The sequence below is a fragment of the Lagenorhynchus albirostris genome, chromosome 16 (genome assembly GCF_949774975.1).
Source record: "Lagenorhynchus albirostris chromosome 16, mLagAlb1.1, whole genome shotgun sequence".
Lineage (NCBI taxonomy): Eukaryota > Metazoa > Chordata > Mammalia > Artiodactyla > Delphinidae > Lagenorhynchus > Lagenorhynchus albirostris.
Window position 1 is genome coordinate 6,533,778 of NC_083110.1, and position 23,426 is coordinate 6,557,203.

Consider the following 23,426-nt stretch of genomic DNA (forward strand, 5'->3'; position numbering starts at 1 on the left):
TGAAAACAAAGGGGAGAAAGTGTGGTGAAGACTGTGGACCACAGAATAAACAGGTCCTGGTCATAAACCAAAATAGAGGAGGACTGGAAGTCCTAGTATCACAGACAGCATACAATTCTGCTATAGTTTGAGCACACAGCTTCCTAACAACAGTGTTATTACCAGGGAGCTTTCGTGAAACAAAGAATGGGTTTCAACAAAAGAAACAAAGAATAAAAATGTACTAAACCCTTTATGCGGGTAGCAAGTCATTAATTGATCTGAAAATTACATTTGCCTCTTTGTAGGCGGTTTTACATGATTCCTCCAACTGAACCACGGATCTCTGAAGTCATGCGTTCTTCCCTATACGACAGCCTGGCATTCAGCACATTGGTTTTAAATGATAATCAGAGCTTTCATCTATGTAGCACCTCCCTCTGTCCTAGACAGAAAGGCAGGAGGAGTAACTACCATTATCCCCAATTTGCAGGTTCCAGGCACACAACGGCTTGCCCTACAGCGAAGCCACTGCCAGGGCCAGGAAGGGAGACAGTTTCCAAACAAACGGAACAGGACATACTTGGACAGAATGCTCTCTGCCCCTGTGGTTTATTCCCTTCCTTCATCCGGGGTGGCAGGAGTTTGTTTGAGGTGGGGCTTGCAAGTTTGTCTCAGAAAAATCGAGAGCCACCTAGCCTTCCATGGCAGCAGCCACGTTTCATCTTACAGAGCTGCCAGGATACGGGCCCAACACGCCTGCTCCTGGCGAAGGTGGGAAGAGAAGTGTGCTGCCGAGCGGACCCCAGCAGCGGTGCTTTGTGGCACGTGGCTCGGGCTGTCTGCAGGTCTACCTACCTGCCTGCAAACAGGCAGGCCTGGAAGGCAGGGGAGCTCAGGGGCTCAGGTCCCAGTCTTCTGGCTCACTATCTACAACCTCGGGGAAACTACATGGTCTCTTTGTGCCTCCGTTTCCTCCCCTTTAGAACAGACATACTCTCACGGCATTTATTGATTGTTGGAGGATTAAATAAGTGGATACGTGTAAATGCTCTGATCAGTGGATGCTACGTGGTGAGCTGCTGCCTCTCCCTCACTCCTCTGGGGCAGGGGCCACCCTGGTGAAACCCCACAGGACCCAGTGCTGTGCCCAGAAAAGGCCCTTATTTTTATTATTATTATTTTTTGGCCATGCCACACAACTTGTGGGATCTTAGTTCCCCAACCAGGGATCGAACCCGGGCCCCCTGCAGTGGAAACACAGGGTCCTAACCTCTGGACTGCCAGGGAAGTCCCCAGAACAGGCCCTTATTAATGCAGCCCATGCAGAGCAGGAGGCAGAATAGGAGGGAGCAGGAAAAGGTGGCATTTGGAGAGAAGACATGTGCCCCTGGCCCGCCTGGCTGGCGCACATAAACAGATGTAATGGTGTGACATTTACAGTTAAGCTCACTCCAACATCCACCCAACACCTACATTTGTAGAAGGACCACCTCCAAAGGGATCAATTGACAATCAGTGGAAAACAGGGGTCTGGACCCTCCATCAGGGGCTGGGCCCCAGGGCCCCAGGATGACCCACGTTTAGAAAACCATCCGATGACGCAGGTTATTTCTTCTTTAAATAGGATGACAGAAAAGCAGGAAATCGAGAACTTGCAGAACTGCTCTCTCCAGGAAGAGAGATGGAAACGTTACCCATATACTTCAGTTGGTCAAAATGATCTGATTTGACACTGAATGATCACGAATGGGGGACTGTTTTCTCTTCTCAATAAATTATCCACTTCTCAATAAATTATCTCTTCTCAATAAATTATCCACTGAAATGTATACACTTGACCTATGTAAACTTGGGAATTGATGTTAAAAAAATTTAAGCCCTTAAACCCATACTTAGTTTTACTTGGCACATTTGTTATTTGGCTACAAAAATGTCTATTTCATTTTCTAATAATGAAAATAACATGAAAATGAAAAGAAAAAGTGAAATAGAATGCAGTGAAGAAAACCAGTGAAAAGAGGAGACAGGCCTGGGCAATCCTGGTTGGGCGGGGGTGGGTGTGGGCAGAGCTCCCTAAAGCTATGAGCATGCGCGGTCTCTACAAGGGATTTTACGGACCGAAAAGGAGACGTTTTCATAGCAAACGGAGTCAGAGGATGGTACAAAAGAACTTCTTCTCTCGGAAGGGGTTTTCTGACGCAGGCACTGGAATGATGAGAGGGTCCTCCCGCACGTGAGCTTCACAGTACGCCAGGAGGTCCGCTGCTGCCTGGGAGACCTGGGGGGGGGGGACACAGCACAGGTGCAGGGTTAGAGGCTGGTTCACGGTGGGTCTGAGGCAGAGGTGTCCATCTGGAGAGTGGACAAGCTCAAGGACAGGCTGTGTCGTGTGCACCACCAACGACAAGGCCATTCCGTGGTCTGGAGAGTGGACTTGTGCAAACCCAGAGGAGACATGTTTTGAAACATGCTTCCAAGGAAATGTGATAGAGAAGAACAAACATGACTCCATATGGCATCTGTTCCTTTAGCTCTAACCCTTGTGCTCTGTTTCCTGTGCTTAGTCATGCTGGCTCTGCACCTTCTGTAAAGAATGTTGCCTGTAGCCTGAAATATAGAGGAGAGCCTATTCTCAAAGCTCTGACCTTTAAAGGTAAAACACCTTTCCATTCATATAGAGATAAAAAGTTGCAGAACAGAGGACAACAGTTGTCTTGTTGGAGGTTTAAAGGAACCCCGTGACCTGCCCTATGGGGACAGGTGCAAAAACAAAAGATTCCTACATGAAGAAGTCTGCAACAACCAGCCACACCCCCTGCCCCTTTAGTATAAAAGAAGGCTGAATTCTCACTCCAGGGAAGATGGTTCTTTGGGACAGTAGTCCACCATCTTCTTGGTCTGCTGGTTTTCTGAATAAAGTCACCTTCCATGTCCCAACACCTCATCTCTCTATCTATTGGCCTGCTGTGCATCGAGCAGTACAAGCGTAGGCTAGGTAACACAAAGAGATGTCGCCTGGTGGTCAAGTAGATCAATAGCGAGAGAGGAATGAGGGGCCAGCAGGAAGGTCCAGACAGCCTCGTCCTCCTCTCAGCTGAGGGATAAGTGGAAGCTCCAGGCCAGGAGCCCCACCATTACTCTGCGAAACCACTTCTAGCAGGATAAAGCCAAGTGCTGGCTCAAGCCAAGCCAGTGTGACTGTAGTTATTATTGTCATTGTTTTATTGCAATCTACTCTCGTGACCAACACTGCCACTTATTCCTCCTCGACAGAACACAGATCATAAGCACATTGATATAGAACGCACATATAAGCACATGTTGAACTTAGAATGGCCACTCCCCTGAGGAGACAGTTGCTCCTGACCAGAACACCCTTTCCATTTTCCTTCCAGGCTTATCTGAAGCCTCCTGACACCCAGCAACTGTGGATCAAACTATATCCCCCAGCTCAACTCCAGGAGTTCCAGGGGAGGAGTTGCTGGGAGAAGGCCAGGTGGCGAGAAGGATTCGCCAAGAGGAAGCTCATTTTGCCCGTGGTCTGTGTCACGTGTCTGGCAAATGAGTGGTCTGTGAATTAACATCCTGCCCCATTAGCTTGTGCTTATTAGAGGCTACAGGCCAGGGTAAGTATATAGCAGGCGAAGTTAATCCTTTTTGTACATCCAATGTCTAAATCTTCTCCAGAATGAAAAAACACTCCACAAGTGAATGAAAAATGTTTGAAAGCCCCAGTATGTACAAGCCATACACCTTCCATCAGGTTTTAAAAACTGGCCCATCTTCCAAAATTTTATAGAAATTCTTCTTCTGATTTCCAGCCCAGACCTACCTATTTTAGCAGTGCCTGGAATCCTACAAAGAATTCCAGTAGAGGTATGTAATGAATTTTTCCTTTGAATGAAACAACTAAAAGTTGAGCCGATGAGTCAACCTAAATCCTGACAAAGTCTACATTTGTTGGGAGTGTGGAATGGAGCATCAGGCTTCCCCATTCATCTCTGCCCCCAAGATGCCTGTGTGACCTTGGGTAAGTAACTCAAACTCTCTGAGCTTTAGTTTCTTCATTTGTCAGACTGGGTGAGTTAGAATCTCCAAGATCCTGTTTACTCTAAACAGTCTATAATCTGAGCTCTCATAGCACCACGGCAATATTTTAGATCCTAAATAAATGGATGTTGGGTTGAATGAGAATGAAGTTTGCAGTGATTTACAGGACACACATACAGGAATCTCCCAGGTGAGGCCACAAATATGGGCCTGCAGGGGGCCTGTGAAGCCATCACAAGGGACTAGAGCACATGAGCAGGGAAGCTGTCTCTGAAGCCCACAAAGCTGCGATGGACACACAAGAGAAGCAGAATCACAGAGTGAGCACGTGGGCATGGAGCCGAGAGACGGCGCTCGGCACACAGCACGCTGAAGTCCACCTTCTGCTCCAAAGCCAAGTGCTCTCCCCTGACTGCCTTAGTCACCATCCCCTACTCTCCATTCCAGGCTTCTCCCAGGGCCCAGAGAGGCATGGGGTCTCCTCCGTGGCCACCTTGTTAGGGTGACCATGGAAGTCATCCAGCGGCTTCTCTGGCAACCACTGCGAACGGGTCTACACTGCTGCCCAGGCCCACACACACAAGAGGACGGCAGTCTTGGGACTTTCTTCCCCTAACAGCCACCTGTCCTCTTAGCTCTGACTTCCGTGGGCTCTTCCAGATGTTTCATTTAAGAATGTCTTAACATCCCCTCTCTAGTTTTCTAGTTTTCATTTTCCCCATCAATTTCATTTTTGGGGACATGCTTCCATGTGTTCTGAATTCTCTATAAACTTTATCATCTCATCTGGGAAGTATTTACTGAGTGTTCATCTTTTAGCTCATTGAAAGGGCATAGGGGAAAAAATAAGGCAGGATTTTTGTCCTCTAAAGATCTAACTGAGAAGAGCTAAAAAATTATACAGTCACTAGAATAATCAGTATGTGTTAAAACATCACCAGAGAATAGCTGCACACCACTGCAGGGCCATGAACAAGGGCAGGGAGACAAGGGTGCCTGAGTACCCCATCCACTTCCACACAGGGGCAGTTACCTTGGTTAACCTGCCTCCTTTATCCAGAGGCTGGTCCCAGCCATCTGAACCCAGAAACACGATTTTCTGGCATGCCAAGAATGGCTCATCTCCTGTGGCAGACCAATATTAAACAAGTTCAAGAGACAGCTGTATAAAACCATTAATAAAAACAAGAGCTAACATTTACTGAGTGCGTATTATGTGCCAGGCCCTGTGCTAAATGCACCATCCTATGTATGACCTCATTTAATTCTTCTAAGTACTATTCTTTTTTTTTTTTTTTTTTTTTTTTTGCGGTACACGGGCCTCTCACCGTTGTGGCCTCTCCCGCCGCGGAGCACAGGCTCCGGACGCGCAGGCTCAGCGGCCATGGCTCGCGGGCCCAGCCGCTCCGCGGCATGTGGGATCTTCCCGGACCGGGGCACGAAGCCGTGTCCCCTGCATCGGCAGGCGGACTCTCAACCACTGCGCCACCAGGGAAGCCCCTAAGTACTATTCTTAAAGCCACTTTACAGACGAGGAAACTGATGCAGGAAAGTTAAGAAATTTGCCCAAGGTCATACAACTAGTAAGAGAGAGGACCAGAACTTGAAGCTAAGCAGTCTGGCCCCAGAAGCTAAATGCTGCAGCAGCTGCCTGGTCAACTGCTTATGAAGACTTTAACTGTAAGGTGGTCTGGAAAGTTCTCGTCTGCTGGGCCAGCACACTCTCCTTGTAGACCAGCTACCTGGGAACTCACGTGACCAGTAGGAAAAGAGTCTTGCAACTGAAGTCTCTTAGGTCATTTGTTTAATCCAGGGACAGTCTTGCCAAGGAAACCCTAACAGGTGAGTGTCCTCAGCTGGGACTGGCTTTCTTCTCTCCCGGTGCCCTGGGGAGTGACTGGATGGACGCTGCCAGTGTCACCCGGAGACTCCTCCCTCTAGGCTGTGACCTACATTACACGCTGTTAGAGAATTAGACAAGGACGCTATTACACTGAGTTGGCTCTAATTCTTTAGTAGCCTTCGTAAACTAACCAAAACCAAGAAGCCTGAGAATTTGAGAAAGTGAAACTTAAGACCAATTACAAACAGCCAGCTAGGTCTTCCCACCTGAGACAACCGCTTAAGCTATACCTAATAGCTGCTTTGCTTCAGCATATTCTCTATAAACACCTTGCCCTATGCCTGTCGGTGGACGGCTAACTACCTTTGGTTTGGCGTTGCCGGATTCGACTCCACGTACGCCTAAATAAACTCTTCAAAAATTTTAGTGCGCCTCAGTTTACCTATTAACAACACGATCCATCTGGTCCGAAGTTGGCTTGCTAACAACCAATCCCAACATTACAGCTTCCTTCCCCTCGATCAGTTTACATGTTCAGATCCATCCATCGTGGGTGGATTTGACGAGTGTAATTTCCCGGGAGCAACCGCAAGGGGGCGCTGCATCGCCAACCATCAGGCCAGGACATGGGAGGAGAGGGTTCAAAAAAATGGGGCGTTGGGGGACGCCCGCGGAGGCGAGATGGGGCTGGGTCTCCTTCCGGTCTCACAGCTGTGTATTTGCTCCCCTCCCAGCCCCGTGTCTACGACGCCCTGAAAACCATGTTGTTAACGTCTGGCCTCGCTAGCTCCAAGCAGGTCTAATTTAGGGATTTCTGTCACCTCCAAAGGTGACACTGCACTTGAGATGCCACAATTTTTCTTTCAAGAAAACAAGCTGTTCTTAGATTGCCTCCTTTTGTTGTTGTTGTTGTTGTTATTTTAGGATCACAGATGTGTTTGCCTGGTTATAACTGCACGCCTCTGGATTGCAGAGTCCTATCCGTGCACCTGTACAACAGGAATGAAATTGGAATCAAGTCAGTATTAGCGCCCAGTAATTGGCGCCCAGTTTAAGACCAAATGTGTGGGTCTGGGTTAGGCCCACGCAATTTTAGCTTCCTAGATGCACTCAGATTATTGAGAACACTGGACAGTATGGTATACGAGCGTGTAAGTCATCTTACAACAAAAGGGAGTTTTCCACCTTTTTCCACCTTCGCTATCAGCTTTATTTCATGCAGTGTCTAAGGTCCCTTTATTCCTGTATAGCCAAAATATCTTGGATAACCCCTGAAGTTTGTTGTAATGGGATCTGAAAAGATACACACATGTAATGAACACCTTTATAGTTTTTTTTATATTTTTATATATAGGTTTTTAAAAATTATTTATTTATTTATTTTTGAGTGCATTGGGTCTTCGTTGCTGTGCATGGGCTTTCTCTAGTTGCGGCGAGCGGGGGCTACTCTTCATTGTGGTGCGCGGGCTTCTCCTTGCAGTGGCTTCTCCTGATGCGCAGCACGGGCTCTAGGCTCACGGGCTTCAGTAGTTGTGGCTCGCGGGCTCAGTAGTTGTGGCTCGCGGGCCCTAGAGCGCAGGGTCAGTAGTTGTGGCTCACAGGGTTAGTTGCTCCGCGGTATGTGGGATCTTCCCAGACCCGGACTCGAACCCGTGTCCCCTGCATTGGCAGGCGGCTTCTTAACCACTGAGCCACCAGGGAAGTCCCGTAATGAACATCTTAATGAGCCTTCCACATGAAAGGTGACATCCTAACACACAGTTTAGTATCCAGGCATTAATTAACCTAAATCTGCTCCTTAGATGGAAAGAGAGGGTTTCCTTAATCAGCCCTAGATTGATTTTTATGGTTGAAAGTTTCCTTCAGTGCATATAAAATATGGCTTGCAGACTTCACCATATCCCAGAAACATCTGCCATCTTTGAAACATAAAATAGACGATTCACTTTCAAAGGGAAAATTTTATTATGGTTGGAAATGTGAAACTCCCTTAGTGTTTATGCTTTCTCATCAAGCCTGAAGTCTGCTCTGCCTAAAGGCCTCTGTTATGAAATGCCCAGAGAATTTTTGCCTCCTTTTCTTAGTACTGAAGTTACAAGACAACAGATGTTGAAAAGAATCAGCAGCCTGGGAACAACTGTGGAATTTTACCATTACATTGCAGAATAAAAGAGGTGATTGAAACAGCCCAAGTTAGCACATAATCCCGTTAGTTGCACTATAATTACAAGCTTCAATGATGGGGAGAAAATGTGGCAATTACTAAATCACATTCCTGGACAAGGCAGATAACATAATTACTATTCTGGCTGTGACACCCACTGCATTTACCCTTTGCATCTGAAGTGGAGCGACTCACACCTATTTCTCAGCAGTTCTGGTCCATTTAACAATACTACTTGGAATCAATTACAATCATCCTTGATGGCTCTGCCTGTTCCTCCCTCCACCCCAAGAAAACAAAGCAGGATTACAGTCACGAGCACAGCCAGGGTGCAGCCCGCATTGTGCAATGGTATCTTTCACAAGGTCAAACTTGGTACACACTCCAGCAGAAGAAGTCATACGCCATTTATCTCTAGTAGAATCCTGAGGACATCACAGGTTTATGCCTCGCCTCTAAGTCCTGAGCTAACACTACGGGGTGAATCCTTGTGAATTTTTTCTTTCTTCTAATGCTGCAGAGTATTTGAGATCAACATACCAGTTTTTAAGGGCATTCTCAAGATACTTCCAAATTATTACGCTATGGGCTGAATGTGTCTGTCCTCCCACCACCCCCCAAATTCACATGTTGAAGCCTAAGTCTCCAATGTGATGATATTTGGAGGTGGGGCTTTTGGTAGGTAATTAGGTCATGAGGGTTGAACGCTCATGAATGGGATTGAGACAGGCCTGGGACCTGGGACCCTTTGCTGAATGTTTGCACCTGGACAAACGTCTCCCCAAGCAACAGAGAAACTATAAGGGACTAAAAATAACTGTACAAAGTGCAGTTGGGGAAAATTATGGACTAAAAGATACAAAAAGGCCCAAAACCCAACTGCCACTTCTGCAGAGCCGGGAGCAGAAAAAAGGGTGTCAGGAGCACAAGCAGGGTACTGCACATGCCCCCTGCACACAGCACCACCAAGGGGTGGGCAGGCCACCTAAGCCGCCCCTCCAGCCCGACCCCTGGACCTGCCCCTACCCTCACCCCATGTAAGTAACAAGCTCGCCCCCTGCCTCAGGGAGCAAGCAAGCAAGCAAGGGAACCTGTTACTTGCTCTCACCCCCACCCCCCAGCTGCAGCAGGGCCCCCAATAAAGCCTTGCCTGAATTTCTTGTCTGGCCTCTGATCAATTTCTATTGATTAAGGAGGCCAAGAACCCTGGTCGGTAACAGGATTAGTGCCCTTATGAGAGACATGAGAGAGAATCTCTCGCTCTCTCTCTCCCTTCCATGTGAGGTCACAGCAAGAAGGTGGCCGTCTGCAAGTCAGGAAGAGAGCCCTCACCAGACCCTGACCATGCTGGCACCCTGGTCTTGGACTTCCCAGCCTACAGAGCTGTGCAAAATGAATTTCGGCTGTTTAAGCTACCTAGTCTATGGTACTCTGTTATAGCAGACATTTGGCTTCCAGTGGTTCCCAGCAACTATTTTGTATTGACCCAGATCAATACAGATAATTCTCAATCATTGGGTTCTAGGCCACAAACAGCATCTAGTTGGGAGTAAGGTTATTCCCAGAGGAAACCAGAGGGGTTGGGAGATACGTGTGAATAAATGAATAATATAACAGAGAGTCCCTCTCTGAATTCTAAAGTCAAATGTCCAGAATAGAGGATTAGCTGCTGTTTCCTATCACCAGCGTAAAGGTTTTTTTCCACATCAGAAGTTGATTGCACATTAAGAGGTAATTCTAAGATGCTTGAAAGAGAGTTTTAATATCTCCAAGTTAATCTAAGTGTTAGAGCTTGTCATTACATGGTCTTCACCACCAGAACCGCAAAGCTCTCAGCTTGTTTAGAATGACTGACCCAGGTCTACCCTGGACCTTGACTTAACCAAACACTTCCAACAGGTTGCTATGTGTCCTGTATGACTCTGACCACTTCTTAGCTTTAATATGTCTCAATTTCCCACAAAGGAAGCCATAATTCAGTCATTTTGCAAGTTCGCCAAAAGAGTAATTTATGTGGTGACAGAAACTAGTGAGTCACTCAAGAGGTTTCTGGGGCTGACGTAGGGGTGAAAGATGAACATAACAAGCAGGTTCTAGCTCTAGGGATTCTAGAAAGCAACAGCATCTCTTAAAGAGGAAGCATGGGGTTGTGAGTCAAAAAGCTCCTGACAGAGCTGCACTCAGCACTGCTGAGCTGTGTCAGCTGGGCACTCAGTTTCCACTCCTGTAAACGGGAATGGCAATACCTGGTGGTTTGTGGCTAAATGATATAATAACAGATGCTATTATACATACAGTGTGTTATTATTTCATTACTCACTTGGCTACTTTCTGGTAGGGTGGGAAGGGTGTTTGAGCCATAGACATGAAGTCATTTCTCAGAAATGATCAGGGCAATTTGATGCCTGTGGTGCCTCCGCCCAAAACGTCCTCTTGAAGTGGGAGGCGCTCTTCACGTTCTTTCTTTTTTTTTTTAAATAAATTTATTTATTTATTTTTGGCTGCATTGCATCTTCATTGCTGCGCGCAGGCTTTTCTCTAGTTGTGTCGAGCAGGGGCTGCTCTTCGTTGCTGCACGTGGGCTTCTCATTGCAGTGGCTTCTCTTGTTGCGGAGCACGGGCTCTAGGCACGCCGGCTTCAGTAGCTGTGGCACGTGGGCTCAGTAGTTGTGGCGCATGGGCTTAGTTGCTCCGCGGCATGTGGGATCTTCCCGGACCAGGGCTCGAACCCGTGTCCCCTGCATCGGCAGGCAGGCTCTCAACCACTGCGCCACCAGGGAAATCCTTCATGTTCTTGTTCTACTCTCACATTCTACTCTCTGATTTAATTCAAAGATTCCTTTCCTTTTATCTGATACCTGTTCTAGACGTGCTCATTCGTATCGCCCTTTTTGGATTTTATTTCTAAATTTGATTGTAGAAAGTTATCCTCTGAATCATTTAATTTCTAAAGGTCTGGGTGAGGATTATAAATGCTTCTGGCAGAGGAAGGGAAAATGAACAAAAGGGTTAAACCTAAATTGTTAAACTAGCAGAAGCTGGATTGAGAAAGGGTTGCTACAGAGTTCAGACGAGACCTATCGAAAAAGAAAAACCTATTAGCACTGCCTCTAGACTTTTGGCGGGTCATGTGACATAATTTATATTTATTTTCTTTTAGAAATGCCATTCTTTCCACCTTAATATCATCTATCATCTTAATTACATCCCTTTCCTGGATTTCGCCAGACCCTTTTTTTTTTTTTTTTTTTTTGGTACACGGGCCTCTCACTGCTGTGGCCTCTCCCGTTGCGGATCACAGGCTCCGGACGCGCAAGCTCAGCGGCCATGGCTCACGGGCCCAGCCGCTCCGCGGCATGTGGGATCTTCCCGGACGGGGGTACGAACCCGCGTGTGCTGCATTGGCAGGCGGACTCTCAACCACTGCGCCACCAGGGCAGCCCTCGCCAGAGTCTTTCAATCGTCCACCTATGACCTATCAGAACATGATGATCTCCCCAATTCTGCTCTTTCTCACTTGTTCACAGGGAATACCATGATATTTGAGCCTCACTCTTCTTTTGTTTGAACAACGACTGCCTTTGGCTTCAGAATTTTGTGCTTTGGCGTCAGAAACTTAATAGTGCATGTTTTATCTTCTGGAAAAATAAAACCATAAAAAATACACTTTGCTCTTTCCAAAGAATTCGCAAGCTGGCAGCACGGCCACACCTCTTAGGAAGTGCTAGAAAAACATAAGAATAATATGCGTTAAAGACATAGCTGTTAGAAGAATTATGAGGAAAGAGCCCTGGCTCAAATACTAGCGTGAGGGACTTCCCTGGTGGCGCAGTGGTGAAGAATCCACCTGCCAACACAGGGAACACGGGTTCGAGCCCTGGCCCGGGAAGATCCCACATGACGCGGAGCAACTAAGCCCGTGCGCCACAACTACTGAGCCTGCGCTCTAGAGCCCGCGAGCCACAACTACTGAAGCCCGCACACCACAACTACTGAAGCCCGTGTGCCTAGAGCCCGTGCTCCGCAACAAGAGAAGCCACGGCAATGAGAAGCCCGCACACCACAACGAAGAGTAGTCGCCGCCACTAGAGAAAGCTCGCGTGCAGCAATGAAGACCCAACGCAGCCAAAAATAAAAATAAATAAATTTATTTTAAAAATAAACAACCAAATGTGAAGCAAGAGCCACAACATTGATGCCGAAAGGGCTGTGTCGGCAAATTTGCGGACACTTACCGTTTGGCTCCACCAAACAGCTCTGGGTTATCCAGGCTGTTGGAGAGAAGAACCATTAGTACAAAGACAATCCCAAGCGAACTCACACTAAAATTTGGAATATCATTTATGATTTCTGTGCCGTGTGTTTACTTAAAAATATGGTCAGATTTTGCATTTGGCTGTTAATACCTAAGGAATAGGGAGGAAGACAGAGACTGTACACGAAATGAACAATGCACGTGAAGATAACTGAATCTGTTTAACTCAACTGACAGTAGTAAAAAAAAAAAAAAAAAAAAAACCACTCCTGGGTTTGAAATACAAGTGGCTTGGGCTGATGGTGCGGTGGTGAGATCCTGCGTGGAAAGAACAGGAGTCCCTGTTTCTGTTTCCTGCACTATGTGGTCACCTCACGTGGCACCCCACCGCCCCCTTCAGAGGAGGGAGTAATTGAGTCCTCGGGGGCGGTGGTGGTGACACTTTGTTGTCTTTATTACAATAAAAATCCTTATTTGTTTGTAAAATTACTCCACAAGTAGAAAGATGGAAATAAAAATCAACGGAAACCCTGCCATCAGAGGGAACATTTTGGTGAACATCTTTGCAGACATCTTACTTTCCGTCTTTGTACATACAATCTCACAGGCTGTTCTGCAATATGCTTTTCACTCAGTACACACAGATGTACATCATTTAATGATGCTATAACACTGCCTATATATAACTTATGTGAAATAAAATTCATATTTTATGGCAAGACAAGAAAAACTTAGACATAAAAAATTTTCTCTGCCATTTGGCCGCCTCTCTCCCCGCACTGTGCACTGTGTACGCGCATTCTGCATCACGCGAACCTCCCCTTCCACAGAAATACCTCGCAACCATAAAGCGCAACATTCTCCTAGCATCAACAAGACGACACCTTACAAGATTACGTACCTTCTTGATCTCGTAAGGGGTCACATGACCCACCACTTTGTACCTGCAGATCCGTAGTATGCAAACTGTCAATAATCCATCATTTGATGTACAGCCCTCTGTCTCAAAAAACATATAACTCTGCTTTGACTTGTAAAGGGTGCAACAGTTCTCAGAGCTTTCTGAGATGCTCTTCCCGGGTTATAATCCTCAATTTGGTGCCAATAAAAATTTCCATTTCTTTCTTAGATCGACTGATTAATTTTTCATCGACACTATTTAACCAATCCCTATTGATGGACAAAAATACAATTTTTTGACATTACAACAGTGCTCTGATGAAATTCTTACTGTCCTTTTATTATTTATGAGATTCTCCTTTGGGTAAATTCCTAGAAGTGAGAATGCTGGGTCAGAGTGTGAACAATAAATATTTTGACACATATTTCAAACTACCCTTTGGGAAGATGGTACCAGTTTCCACTCCGGCTATCAAAACAACTGCTAACTTTCTTTAACAGTTGATGGATGACATTGGATTTCAGCAAAAATTAAAAACATCAATAGCCTGGATCTCAGTTGTTGGTTTTTTTTTTTTCCCAAGTGGATCTCAGTGTTTTTCGGATGCACAATTCTTATATTATTTTTGAAGGTAAATGTCTCTTCATATATTTGACCCTTTACATCTCTCCTTTTTAAATTGCCTATTCATGCTGTTTGTGCATTTTTTTTAAGAAAAGGGGGCTCTTTTTTATCTTATTGATTTTTCAGAGAAATTAAATTTAAAGAAATTAACCTTGTGTTATTCAGGTAGCAAATATTTTTCTTAATTTGTTAATTGGGAGATTTTTACCATATAGAATTTATTTAAAAATCCAGCCAAAACTTTTACTTAATGAACTGTGGATTTTGTAACATGCTTGGCCTTCGCAAACTCACATTATAAAAATACTTGCTCCTATTTTCCTAGTATTTTATGGTTCTATTTGTTATATTTAAATCTCTGATTGAAGTTATGAACTGAAATGTGTTTCCCCAAACTCAGAGGTTGAAGCCATACCCCCGTAAAAATTAATAGAGGGAAGCCTCATTAAAATGGAGCGAGGAGGCCAGCAGGGGGAGCTCTCATGAAGTCAGGAAGTACCACTCAAGTCAATTACTGGAAGCATTGTCAATTTCAAACCCCAACAGAAGAACCAGGAACAGGAGAAGACTCCTCAATTACAGGCCCAACAGGACATCTCCTACAAGATATCAACTACCCCAGCAAACTCGGCCGACGAGAAACTATTGTCACCCTGAACTCTCACTTTTCTCCAAAGGACTTCCATTCAAAGCAACCCTCCCAGCGTCTTCCTTTTTCTCTATAAAATAACATTCCTCTCCTTTGTTTGTTGGACTTGCCTATAGTTTTTGCTGTAGCATGCTTGTCCTGAATTTCAAGTCTATTAAGTACTATTCTCAAATGAACCCATCTTTGCTGGTAAAATAGCTGACTTTTCTTTTTAAGGATAACACCCCCAATGTAACTGTATTTGGAAGGCCTTCACAGAGATACAGTCGGTCCTCTGTATTCATGGGTTCTGTGTCAGCGGATTCAACCAAACACGGATGGAAAATGTTCCAAAAAAAAAAAATCCAGAAAGTTCCAACAAGCAAAACTTGAATTTGCTGCACACCAGCAACTATTTACACAGCATTTATGTTGTATTTACAACTGTTTACATAGCATTTCCATTGTATTAAGTATTAAAAGTAATCTAGAGATGATTTAAAGTATGTGGGAGGAGGTGTGTAGGTTATATGCAAATACTGTGCCATTTTATATAAGAGACTTGAGCATCCTTGAATTTTGGTATCTGAGGAGGGTCCTGGAACCAGTCCCTTACCGGGGATACCAAGGGATGACTGTAATTCAGGCTAGCTGAGGTCATAAGGGCGGGACCCCAATCCAGTAGGATTGTGTTTATAAGAAGAGGAAGAGAATCTAGAAGGCTCTCTCTTGACATGAGCACAGAGGAAAGGCCGTGTGAGGACACAGTGTGAAGGCAGCTGTCTGCAACTGAAGGAGAGAGGCCTCACCAGACAACCCTGCCGGCACCTTAACCTTGGACTTGGAGCCTCCACAATTGTGAGAACACAGATTTCTATCGTTTAAGCCACATAGTCCGTGGTATTCTGTTATGGCAGCCCTAGCAGATGAATACAATCCATCTGATATTTATCTGGATAAAATGAGTGGTGTATGCAGCTTTGTCTTCCAAAGTGCTAGCCGTTTCCAGCAACACTTATTAATACTCTGTTCTGTTCTCTACTGCTTTGAGATGCCATCTGGGTTGTATTTCAAGTTCCCAATACACTTGGGTCTATTTAGGGACTTCCTATTCTTTTCCATTGATTTGTCTATTCCTAAAGGAGTATCATAAATCTTTAAGTACTATGATTTTATAATAAACTTTAATACCTAGTAGGAATATTCTACATATCTTCCTCCTCAAATAGATACACTTTTTTTTAAACTTCCTGGATATCCTTATATTTATTTATCTAATTAAAATTTACAATAATTTTAAGTTTGCTTTCTTCAAAAACAGTGATAGAATTACTCCCTTTTTCAAGCTGAATAATATTCTGCTGTGTGGATATACAGACATATCTGGTTTATTGTGCTTCACTTTATTGCATTTCATAGATATTGCATTTTTTTTATAAATTGAAGATTCATGACAACCATGCATTGTCAGATGATGGTTAGCAATTTTTAGCAATAAAGTATTTTTAAATTAAGATATGTGACATTTCTTTTAGATATAGTGATATTATTGCACACTTGATAGACTACCGTATAGTGTAACCATAACTTTTATATGCACTGGGAAACCAAAAAATGTGTGTGACTCACTTTGTTGCGATATTGGCTTTACTGCGGTGACCTGAATCAAACCCGCAGTGTCTCGCAGTGCCTGTATACAATTTATCCATTAATCTGCTGATGGATACTTAGGTTGCTTCTGCCTTTTAGCGTTTCTGAATAATGCTGCTATGAACTGAGTGTACGAATCTCTCTCAAAGAGCCTGATTTCAGTTATTTGGGATGTATACGCAGAAGTGGAGTTGATAGATCCTGTAAGTAATTCTTTAAAAAAAATTTTTTTGAGGAACTGCCATACTGCTTTTCACAGTGGCTGCACCATTTACATTCCTGGCAACAGTGGGAAAAGGTTCCAATTTCTCCACATCCTTGTCAACACTTGTTTTTTTCTGTTTCGGTGATAGTAGCCATCCCGATGGGTGTGGGGTGATGAAAAAGGTTTTTAACATCAAATGCTGATATGTTAGTCCCATCTCTCCTGTGGTAGGGCTTGTTGCTACTGTCAGAACCCATAAAATGCAAGCAGGAGCCCAAAGATACAGCTGGAAGGATTCCACCAAAGGCTTACATGGAGGAGACTCTGAAGCTTGGTGGAAAAAGGCTTCTGTATCTTGAAGAAACAAATGACCAGACATTTGGGCGTCCAGTAGCAGTGACCAGTGCAGTCAAAAGGGATACTGAGGCCGAGCGGACCTTAGCTGTTGCCTCACCAACGAACGTGGGGCTTTTGACGTCCTGAAGAGCTCTTCACTGGGCTGGGCACAGGCTCTCCAGAGGGCTCACCCTGCAAGTCCAGTTCCTTCAAGAGGCTGAGCTTTCAGTTGAAGGATCCTTGTCCAGAAGATCTGTAGGGCAGATGACACTGAAGTGGTCCTAGCAGCTCAGCACAAAGTTAGAGACCTCACAAGGCAAGAGTGGACACCCGCCCCAAGGCAGGGCCTTTGTTTCATAGCCCTGCTCAAAAAGTATGCCTGCGGCTGTTGTGTTGTTTCTTTGTGATGTCTGAGCCAGCGTAGTTGCAGATTTCCTACCCCTTATTGGTAGAAATGAAGCCTATGATACACAGATGGCCTCATCTGACCCTGATTCTCTGCTATTGATTTGGGCTGTTCTAAGCCAGCCCACACTTCAGTGTGACCTGCTATGACCCAAGTAGTGTGTGGGACCCCAAGACAAGAGGACAGCCCCCACTCGAAGGAATTCCTGATCTAGTGGGAACTTCACCAGAAACTTTCTTACAGTCCTAATAAATATCACCACATGTAAATGATCACAAAATATGCACATCTGTTATCTCCTTTTGTGAAATGCAACTGTACAAAATGAAATAATTTTGCTAAAGAAAAGAAGCATGTGTTTGCATTATATTTAACTTTCTGCCTAATTGAGAATATATTTATGTTTCTAGGACACATGTGACCACTTGGTTGGGTGGCAACTTCTTTGCAGAATTTTAGGCTGGCATCTTCTGAACTGAGGTGCAATGTTGTCCAGACTGATATTTCCGCCCTTTGGTGGGGGTGGGGGTGTGGCAGTGTAGTGTAATGATAATCATGGATCTGGGTTGGTATCCTCAGTTCATCACATAACAACTGTGGGCCTCGGTTTTCCTGTCTGAGGACTGGGGTGCCAGTAGCACCAACATCTGAGGTCTGGCGTGAGGATTCAAGCATCTGACACGTGTTAAGTCAGGTGTACTTGTCCTAAATGATCGCTTCCCCTGCCTGTATACTTGATGTGTTCTTTTTTTTTTTTTTTTTTGCGGTACGCGGGCCTCTCACAGTTGTGGCCTCTCCCGTTGCGGAGCACAGGCTCCAGACGCGCAGGTTCAGCGGCCATGACTCACGGGCCCAGCTGCTCCGCGGCATGTGGGATCTTCCCGGACTGGGGCACGAACTCGTGTCCCCTGCATCGGCAGGAGGACTCTCAAACACTTGCGCCACCAGGGAAGCCCTGTATCATTTTTTTAAGATTCCACAAATAAGCGATATCATAATTTGGAAAGATACATGCACCCCAATGTTCATCGCAGCACTGCTTACAACAGCCAAGAAACGGAAGCAACCTAAATGTCCATCGACAGATGAATGGCTAAAGATGTGGCACATATATACAATGGACTACTGCTCAACCATAAAAAAGAATGAAATAATGCCATTTGCAGCAAGATGGACGGACCTAGAGAGATTATCATACTAAGTAAAGTGAGTCAGACAAAAAAAGACTCTTTGCTCCTTCTAATAGTGTTCCCCACCCCCTCTCAAATTCTTTCCTTAGCTTTTCTACCTCCCTTTCAACTCATTATTTTATCTCTCCCTTGAGCTCTTGTTTCATAGATTCTATGTGTGCTTTACATTTTTTGGAGACTATAAAGCAGTCACCTAAAATGTTCTTTGGTTTTTTGGAAGAAGACTTCTTCCCAAGTGAGTGCTCCGTTAGCCTTTCATACGCTAGAGTCTGGTCCTTGATACCTTGGCAGAATATTTGCATAGGTCCAATTTTCTTTTTCTTTTATACTTAGAAAGAGGGCAGTTCTAATCCAAGTCTGCTATTTGTGCAAGAACAGTATGGGGAGGTTCCCTTTGACCCCCTTCATTGTTTGCTGAAGCAATATTTGAATATTCTCTTTATAGTGTGGCTGGAACATCTTCATTCAGTTCTTTGAGTGGGTGATGAGACCGGAGGCAGTGGAAAGTCCTAGTTCAGGTAAGTTATTCTTTAGAGCTTTCCCTCTAAAGATGTTTCATACCTTCCCCAGCTTGTCCAACCCCACCGTGGAAATCTTCGGGTTTTGGCTAATTCCCACTTTAGGGCAAGCAGACCACCTTTGTGAAAAGCCAGGCGGGTGGAATGCCAAGGCTCACAGGCCAGTGTCTGTTTTTCCCCTCTGGCATATGATTAATGAATAGATATTTTCCAGGCAGAGGTGAAAGAAATCTTCCAGATGAAGAGACTACCACGTGAAAAGGCAGAAGAGCGTTGTTACAGCAGGGCATATTTAAGAAATTGCCGGAGAAAGTGTGAGTGTAGACATGTGGAAGGGAGTACAAAGAGATGAGCCTGGAGGGGTATTGACAGTTCCTCGGACACCATGAGTGGACTGAACCAAGAGTCTTGTAGGTCATGCTAAGGAGCTCCTATTTTATCCAGTTTTAAATAGAGGGATTCAAAGTCAGATTTTTATACTAGACTAATTTAGAGAAAGGGGAAGGACAGATCTGAAGGGGCAAGACTAGAGGCAGATCAACCACCTACAGCTTCTGCAGTTGGTCAGACAATACATGTGACCATGAGAATGGAGGTGAGGGGAGAGATCTCAGAAACGTTCAGGGAGCTAAACTTGTGGGATATGGAAATATATTAGCTATATGGGATGAAAGAGAGTTTCTTGTTTGAGAGATCAGGCAGATGGTGGTATAAAGAAATGAGGGAGAGAATACACAAAAAGAACAGGATGAAATAAAAAAAGGTCAGTTTGGGATGTGCTGATTTTAAGGCTTTGAGGGATTGACCAGTAGGCACCTAGATATACAGAACAAAAGTTCAGGGGGTTGGGCTGGAAACACATATATTAAAAAGTCACAGGAGTAGATGAGTATACCCAAGAAGACCCTGAAGGTTTAAAAGCAAAGCAGGCTAGGGATAAAACTAGAGACCACTAGCATGAATATAGCAGATAGAGATCCAGTAATGGAAACAGGGATGAGTGACAGGAAGTAGGAACAGAAATACTCTGAAGAGTCAGTATCTGCTCAAAAGTGGGAGAGCAGAATCAGTTACCACATTTCAGATCAAGAGGGGAAATTATGGGTTGTTAATTATGAACTGGTTTAAATTTTTTAAAAACTTTGAAAAAATTCTTATATTGATTCTTAAGTAAATGACAGATTTTGATGGATTAGACAGTTAAATGTAAAAACTGAAATAATAAAGGATATAGAAAAAATATAGGTGAGTGTTGATCTAATTTCATCATGGAAAGGCTTATGTATAAAGCAAAGGAGTCCACAGGAAATACTGATAGTTTTCATAGTAAAATTTTTAAATACTGGTACATCAAAAATAATCAAAGACTAAATTAAAACACAAACAACAAACTGGGAAAACTATTTGTAATATATAATATGCAAGAAACTCTTACTAATCAATACAAAAAAGATAAGTACAACAGAAAGTTGGGCCAGGGGTAGCAATAAGGTGATCAATGTGATATACCACATTAACAAAAGGAAAGACAAAAAACACATGATCATCTCAACAGACTCAGAAAAAGCATTTGATGAAATTCAACATCCATTCATGATAAAAACTTTCACCAAAGTGGGTACAGAGGGAACATATCTCGACATAATAAAAACCATTTATGACAAACCCACAACCAACGTAATAATAGTAAAAAGCTGAAAGACTTCCCATTAAATTCTCACTTCTATTCAACATAGTACTGGAAGTCCTAGCCACAGCAATCAGACAAGAAAAAGAAATTAAAGGTATCCACATTGGAAGGGAAGAAGTAAAGCTGCCACTATTTGCAGATGACATGATACTCTATATAGAGAACCTTAAAGTCCCACACAAATTAGAACTAATAAATGAATTCAGCAAGGTAGCATGATACAAGATCAATATTCAGAAATCTGCTGCATTTCTTTACACTAACAATGAAATATTAGAAAGTAAAAAACAGTCCCATTTAAAATCACATTTAAAAATACCTTGGAATAAACTTAAATGAGGAGGTGAAAGATCTATATGCTGAAAACTATAAAACATTGATAAAGGAAATTGAAGATGATTTAAAGAAATGGAAAGATACCCCATGCTCATGGATTGGAAGAATTAATATTGTTAAAATGGCTATACTATCCAAAGCAATCTACAAATTTAATGCAATCCCTATCAAAATACCCAAGACATTTTTCACAGAACTAGAACAAATAATTCTAAAATTTATATGCAACCACAAAAGACCCAGAAATGCCAAAGCAATCCTCAGGAAAAAGAAGAAAGCTGGAGTCATAACCCTTCCAGACTTCAGAAACTACTACAAAGCTACAGTAATCAAAACAGTATGGTACTGGTGCAAAAACATACAGATTAATGGAATAGACTAGAGAGCTCAGAAATAAGCACACACACCTATGGTCAATTAATGTATGACAAAGGGGGCAAGAATATACAGTGAAGAAAAGAGTCTCTTCAACAAGTGGTGTTGGGAAAGCTGGCCAGTTACATGTAAATCAATGAAATTAGAACACTCCCTCACACCATATACAAAAATAAACTCAAAATGGTTTAAAGACCTAAATATAAGACATGACACCATAAAACTCCTAGAAGAGAACATTCTTAGACATCTCATGATAGAATCTCTCTTCTTTTATGGCAGTTCCTTCTTTCAGCCTAGTTTCACTACTGCCACCATCTCTTTGGGTGACTTTATGCACATCTGTCATCTGCCATTCTTCTTTTCCTGCCCTCATTTTTTCAGCAGTCTACAGAAGGGAGGCTGACATAGAACAGGGCAATCTGTCTGTCAACAATCAGCAAATCAAGCTTGTGATTTTTTTTTTTTTATTTTATATTGGAGTATAGTTGATCTACAATGTTGTGTTAGTTTCAGGTACACCACAAAGTGATTCAGTTATACATATACATATATCTATTCTTTTTCAGATTCTTTTCCCATTTAGGTTATTAAAGAATATTGAGTTCCCTGTGCTATACAGTACGTCCTTGTTGATTATCTATTTTACATATAATAGTGTGTGTATGTTAATCCCAAACTCCTAATTTATCCCACCACCTGCCCCCTCCCCCAGCAACTTTCCCCTTTGGTAACTATAAGTTTGTTTTCAAAGTCTGTGAGTCTGTTTCTGCTCATTTGTATCATTTTTTTAGATTCCACATATAAGTGATATCATATGATATTTGCCTTTGTCTCACTTACTTCACTTAGTATCATCATCTCTAGGTCCATCCATGTTGCTGCAAATGGCATTATGTCATTCTTTTTTATGGCTGAGTAATATTCCATTGTATATATGTACCACATCTTCTTTATCCATTCATCTGTAAGCTTGTGGTGACAAGATTACTTTCATCCCAAGGGTGGCACTTTTCGGGGTTGTTAGCACGCCCACAGCTGTTTAAGTTATCTACTGAAGGCAAGTGAGAGAGATGGGCCTAATGCTGCTTGGCAAGTCTGTCAGCTTCCTGGTCCCTGGCTGAGAGGTACTGGTTTGCTCAAGGTGTGTATCCATCCCCAGAGCCTAACAGGCCACAGCCCATGCGGTTGGCCCAGTGTCAGGAGAATCAGAACACCCTGAGGGGTACCCAGTGGAGAGGCAGCTCCCAGAAGCCCTCCTGGGAGCCTGGGACCTGGCCTGCTCAGGGCCTCTGTATCTCCCCCAGGGGGCAACGCCTTTTCTGCAGCTGAAGTCTTCTCTTGGGCTGGACAGTCAGGCTCCAGAAACCACTTTCTCCACTTAAGAATCTTATACTTTGCTCAGCTCGTATCTGCCGTAATTTCTCAACAAATTTTCCCTATTTGATGATCCATGTCATATATGTGCTTTCCCAATAGAACTTTATATTGCTTGAACCTCTAAAGGATGAGAATAAGAATAAGGTTATGGGTGCCCTTTTCCAAGGAATCAAAACAGTTTCCAAGTCATCTTTTATGTGCTCGCTATTTATTTATTTATTCATTCATTCATTCGTTTTTGGCTGCATTGAATCTTCGTTGCTGCATGCAGGCTTTCTCTAGTTGTGGCGAGCGGGGGCTACTCTTCATTGCAGTGCATGGGCTTCTCATTGCGGTGGCTTCTCTTGTTGTGGAACATGGGGTCTAGGTGCGTGGGTTTCAGTAGTTGTGGCACGCGGGCTCAGTAGTTGCGGCTCGCGGGCTCCAGAGCGCAGGCTCAGTAGCTGTGGCGCACGGGCTTAGTTGCTCCGCGGCATGTGGGATCCTCCCGGACCAGGGCTCGAACCCATGTCCCCTGCACTGGCAGGCAGATTCTTAACTACTGTGCCACCAGGGAAGTCCCTGTGCTCTTTATTTTTTAAGATCCTGAGTATTATTTGCTAAGCTTCTGCTTTTGGGGAGGCCATATAGGTTCTATGCTGAATCCTCCCTGTGCTTACGATGCTTTTTACCTTTTTTTTTTAGCAGCTGATACAGGTTCACAAAGAGGAACACCCAGCTTTGTTGGGAGATGTCCCGGTGAGCTTTGAGGTAGGATGGAGAAGAGTCACATGGATGCTGGGGGAGAGGGCTGAGCTGGGGAAGGCAGTCAATAAACATTAAAGGAATGAAGGGAGGATAAGCAGCTTTTGGCAGGAGAGACCTCTCTACAGCGGCCCCCTTTGTCTTGTCAC

At 44.0% G+C, this 23,426-nt stretch overlaps 1 protein-coding gene across 2 annotated transcripts in view; it reads right to left on the reverse strand.

The window, feature by feature from the left end:
- Nucleotides 1-1,886: 1,886 nt before the first annotated feature.
- The window catches only part of GNG4 (G protein subunit gamma 4), a 64,378-nt gene continuing 42,838 nt past the window's right edge, over nt 1,887-23,426 (reverse strand). For both annotated transcript variants that reach the window (XM_060126253.1, XM_060126252.1), the window contains one exon: nt 1,887-2,260. In XM_060126253.1, coding sequence (XP_059982236.1) covers nt 2,132-2,260 — 129 coding nt within the window. In that variant the 3' untranslated portion in view covers nt 1,887-2,131. The remainder of the gene's footprint in view (nt 2,261-23,426) is intronic.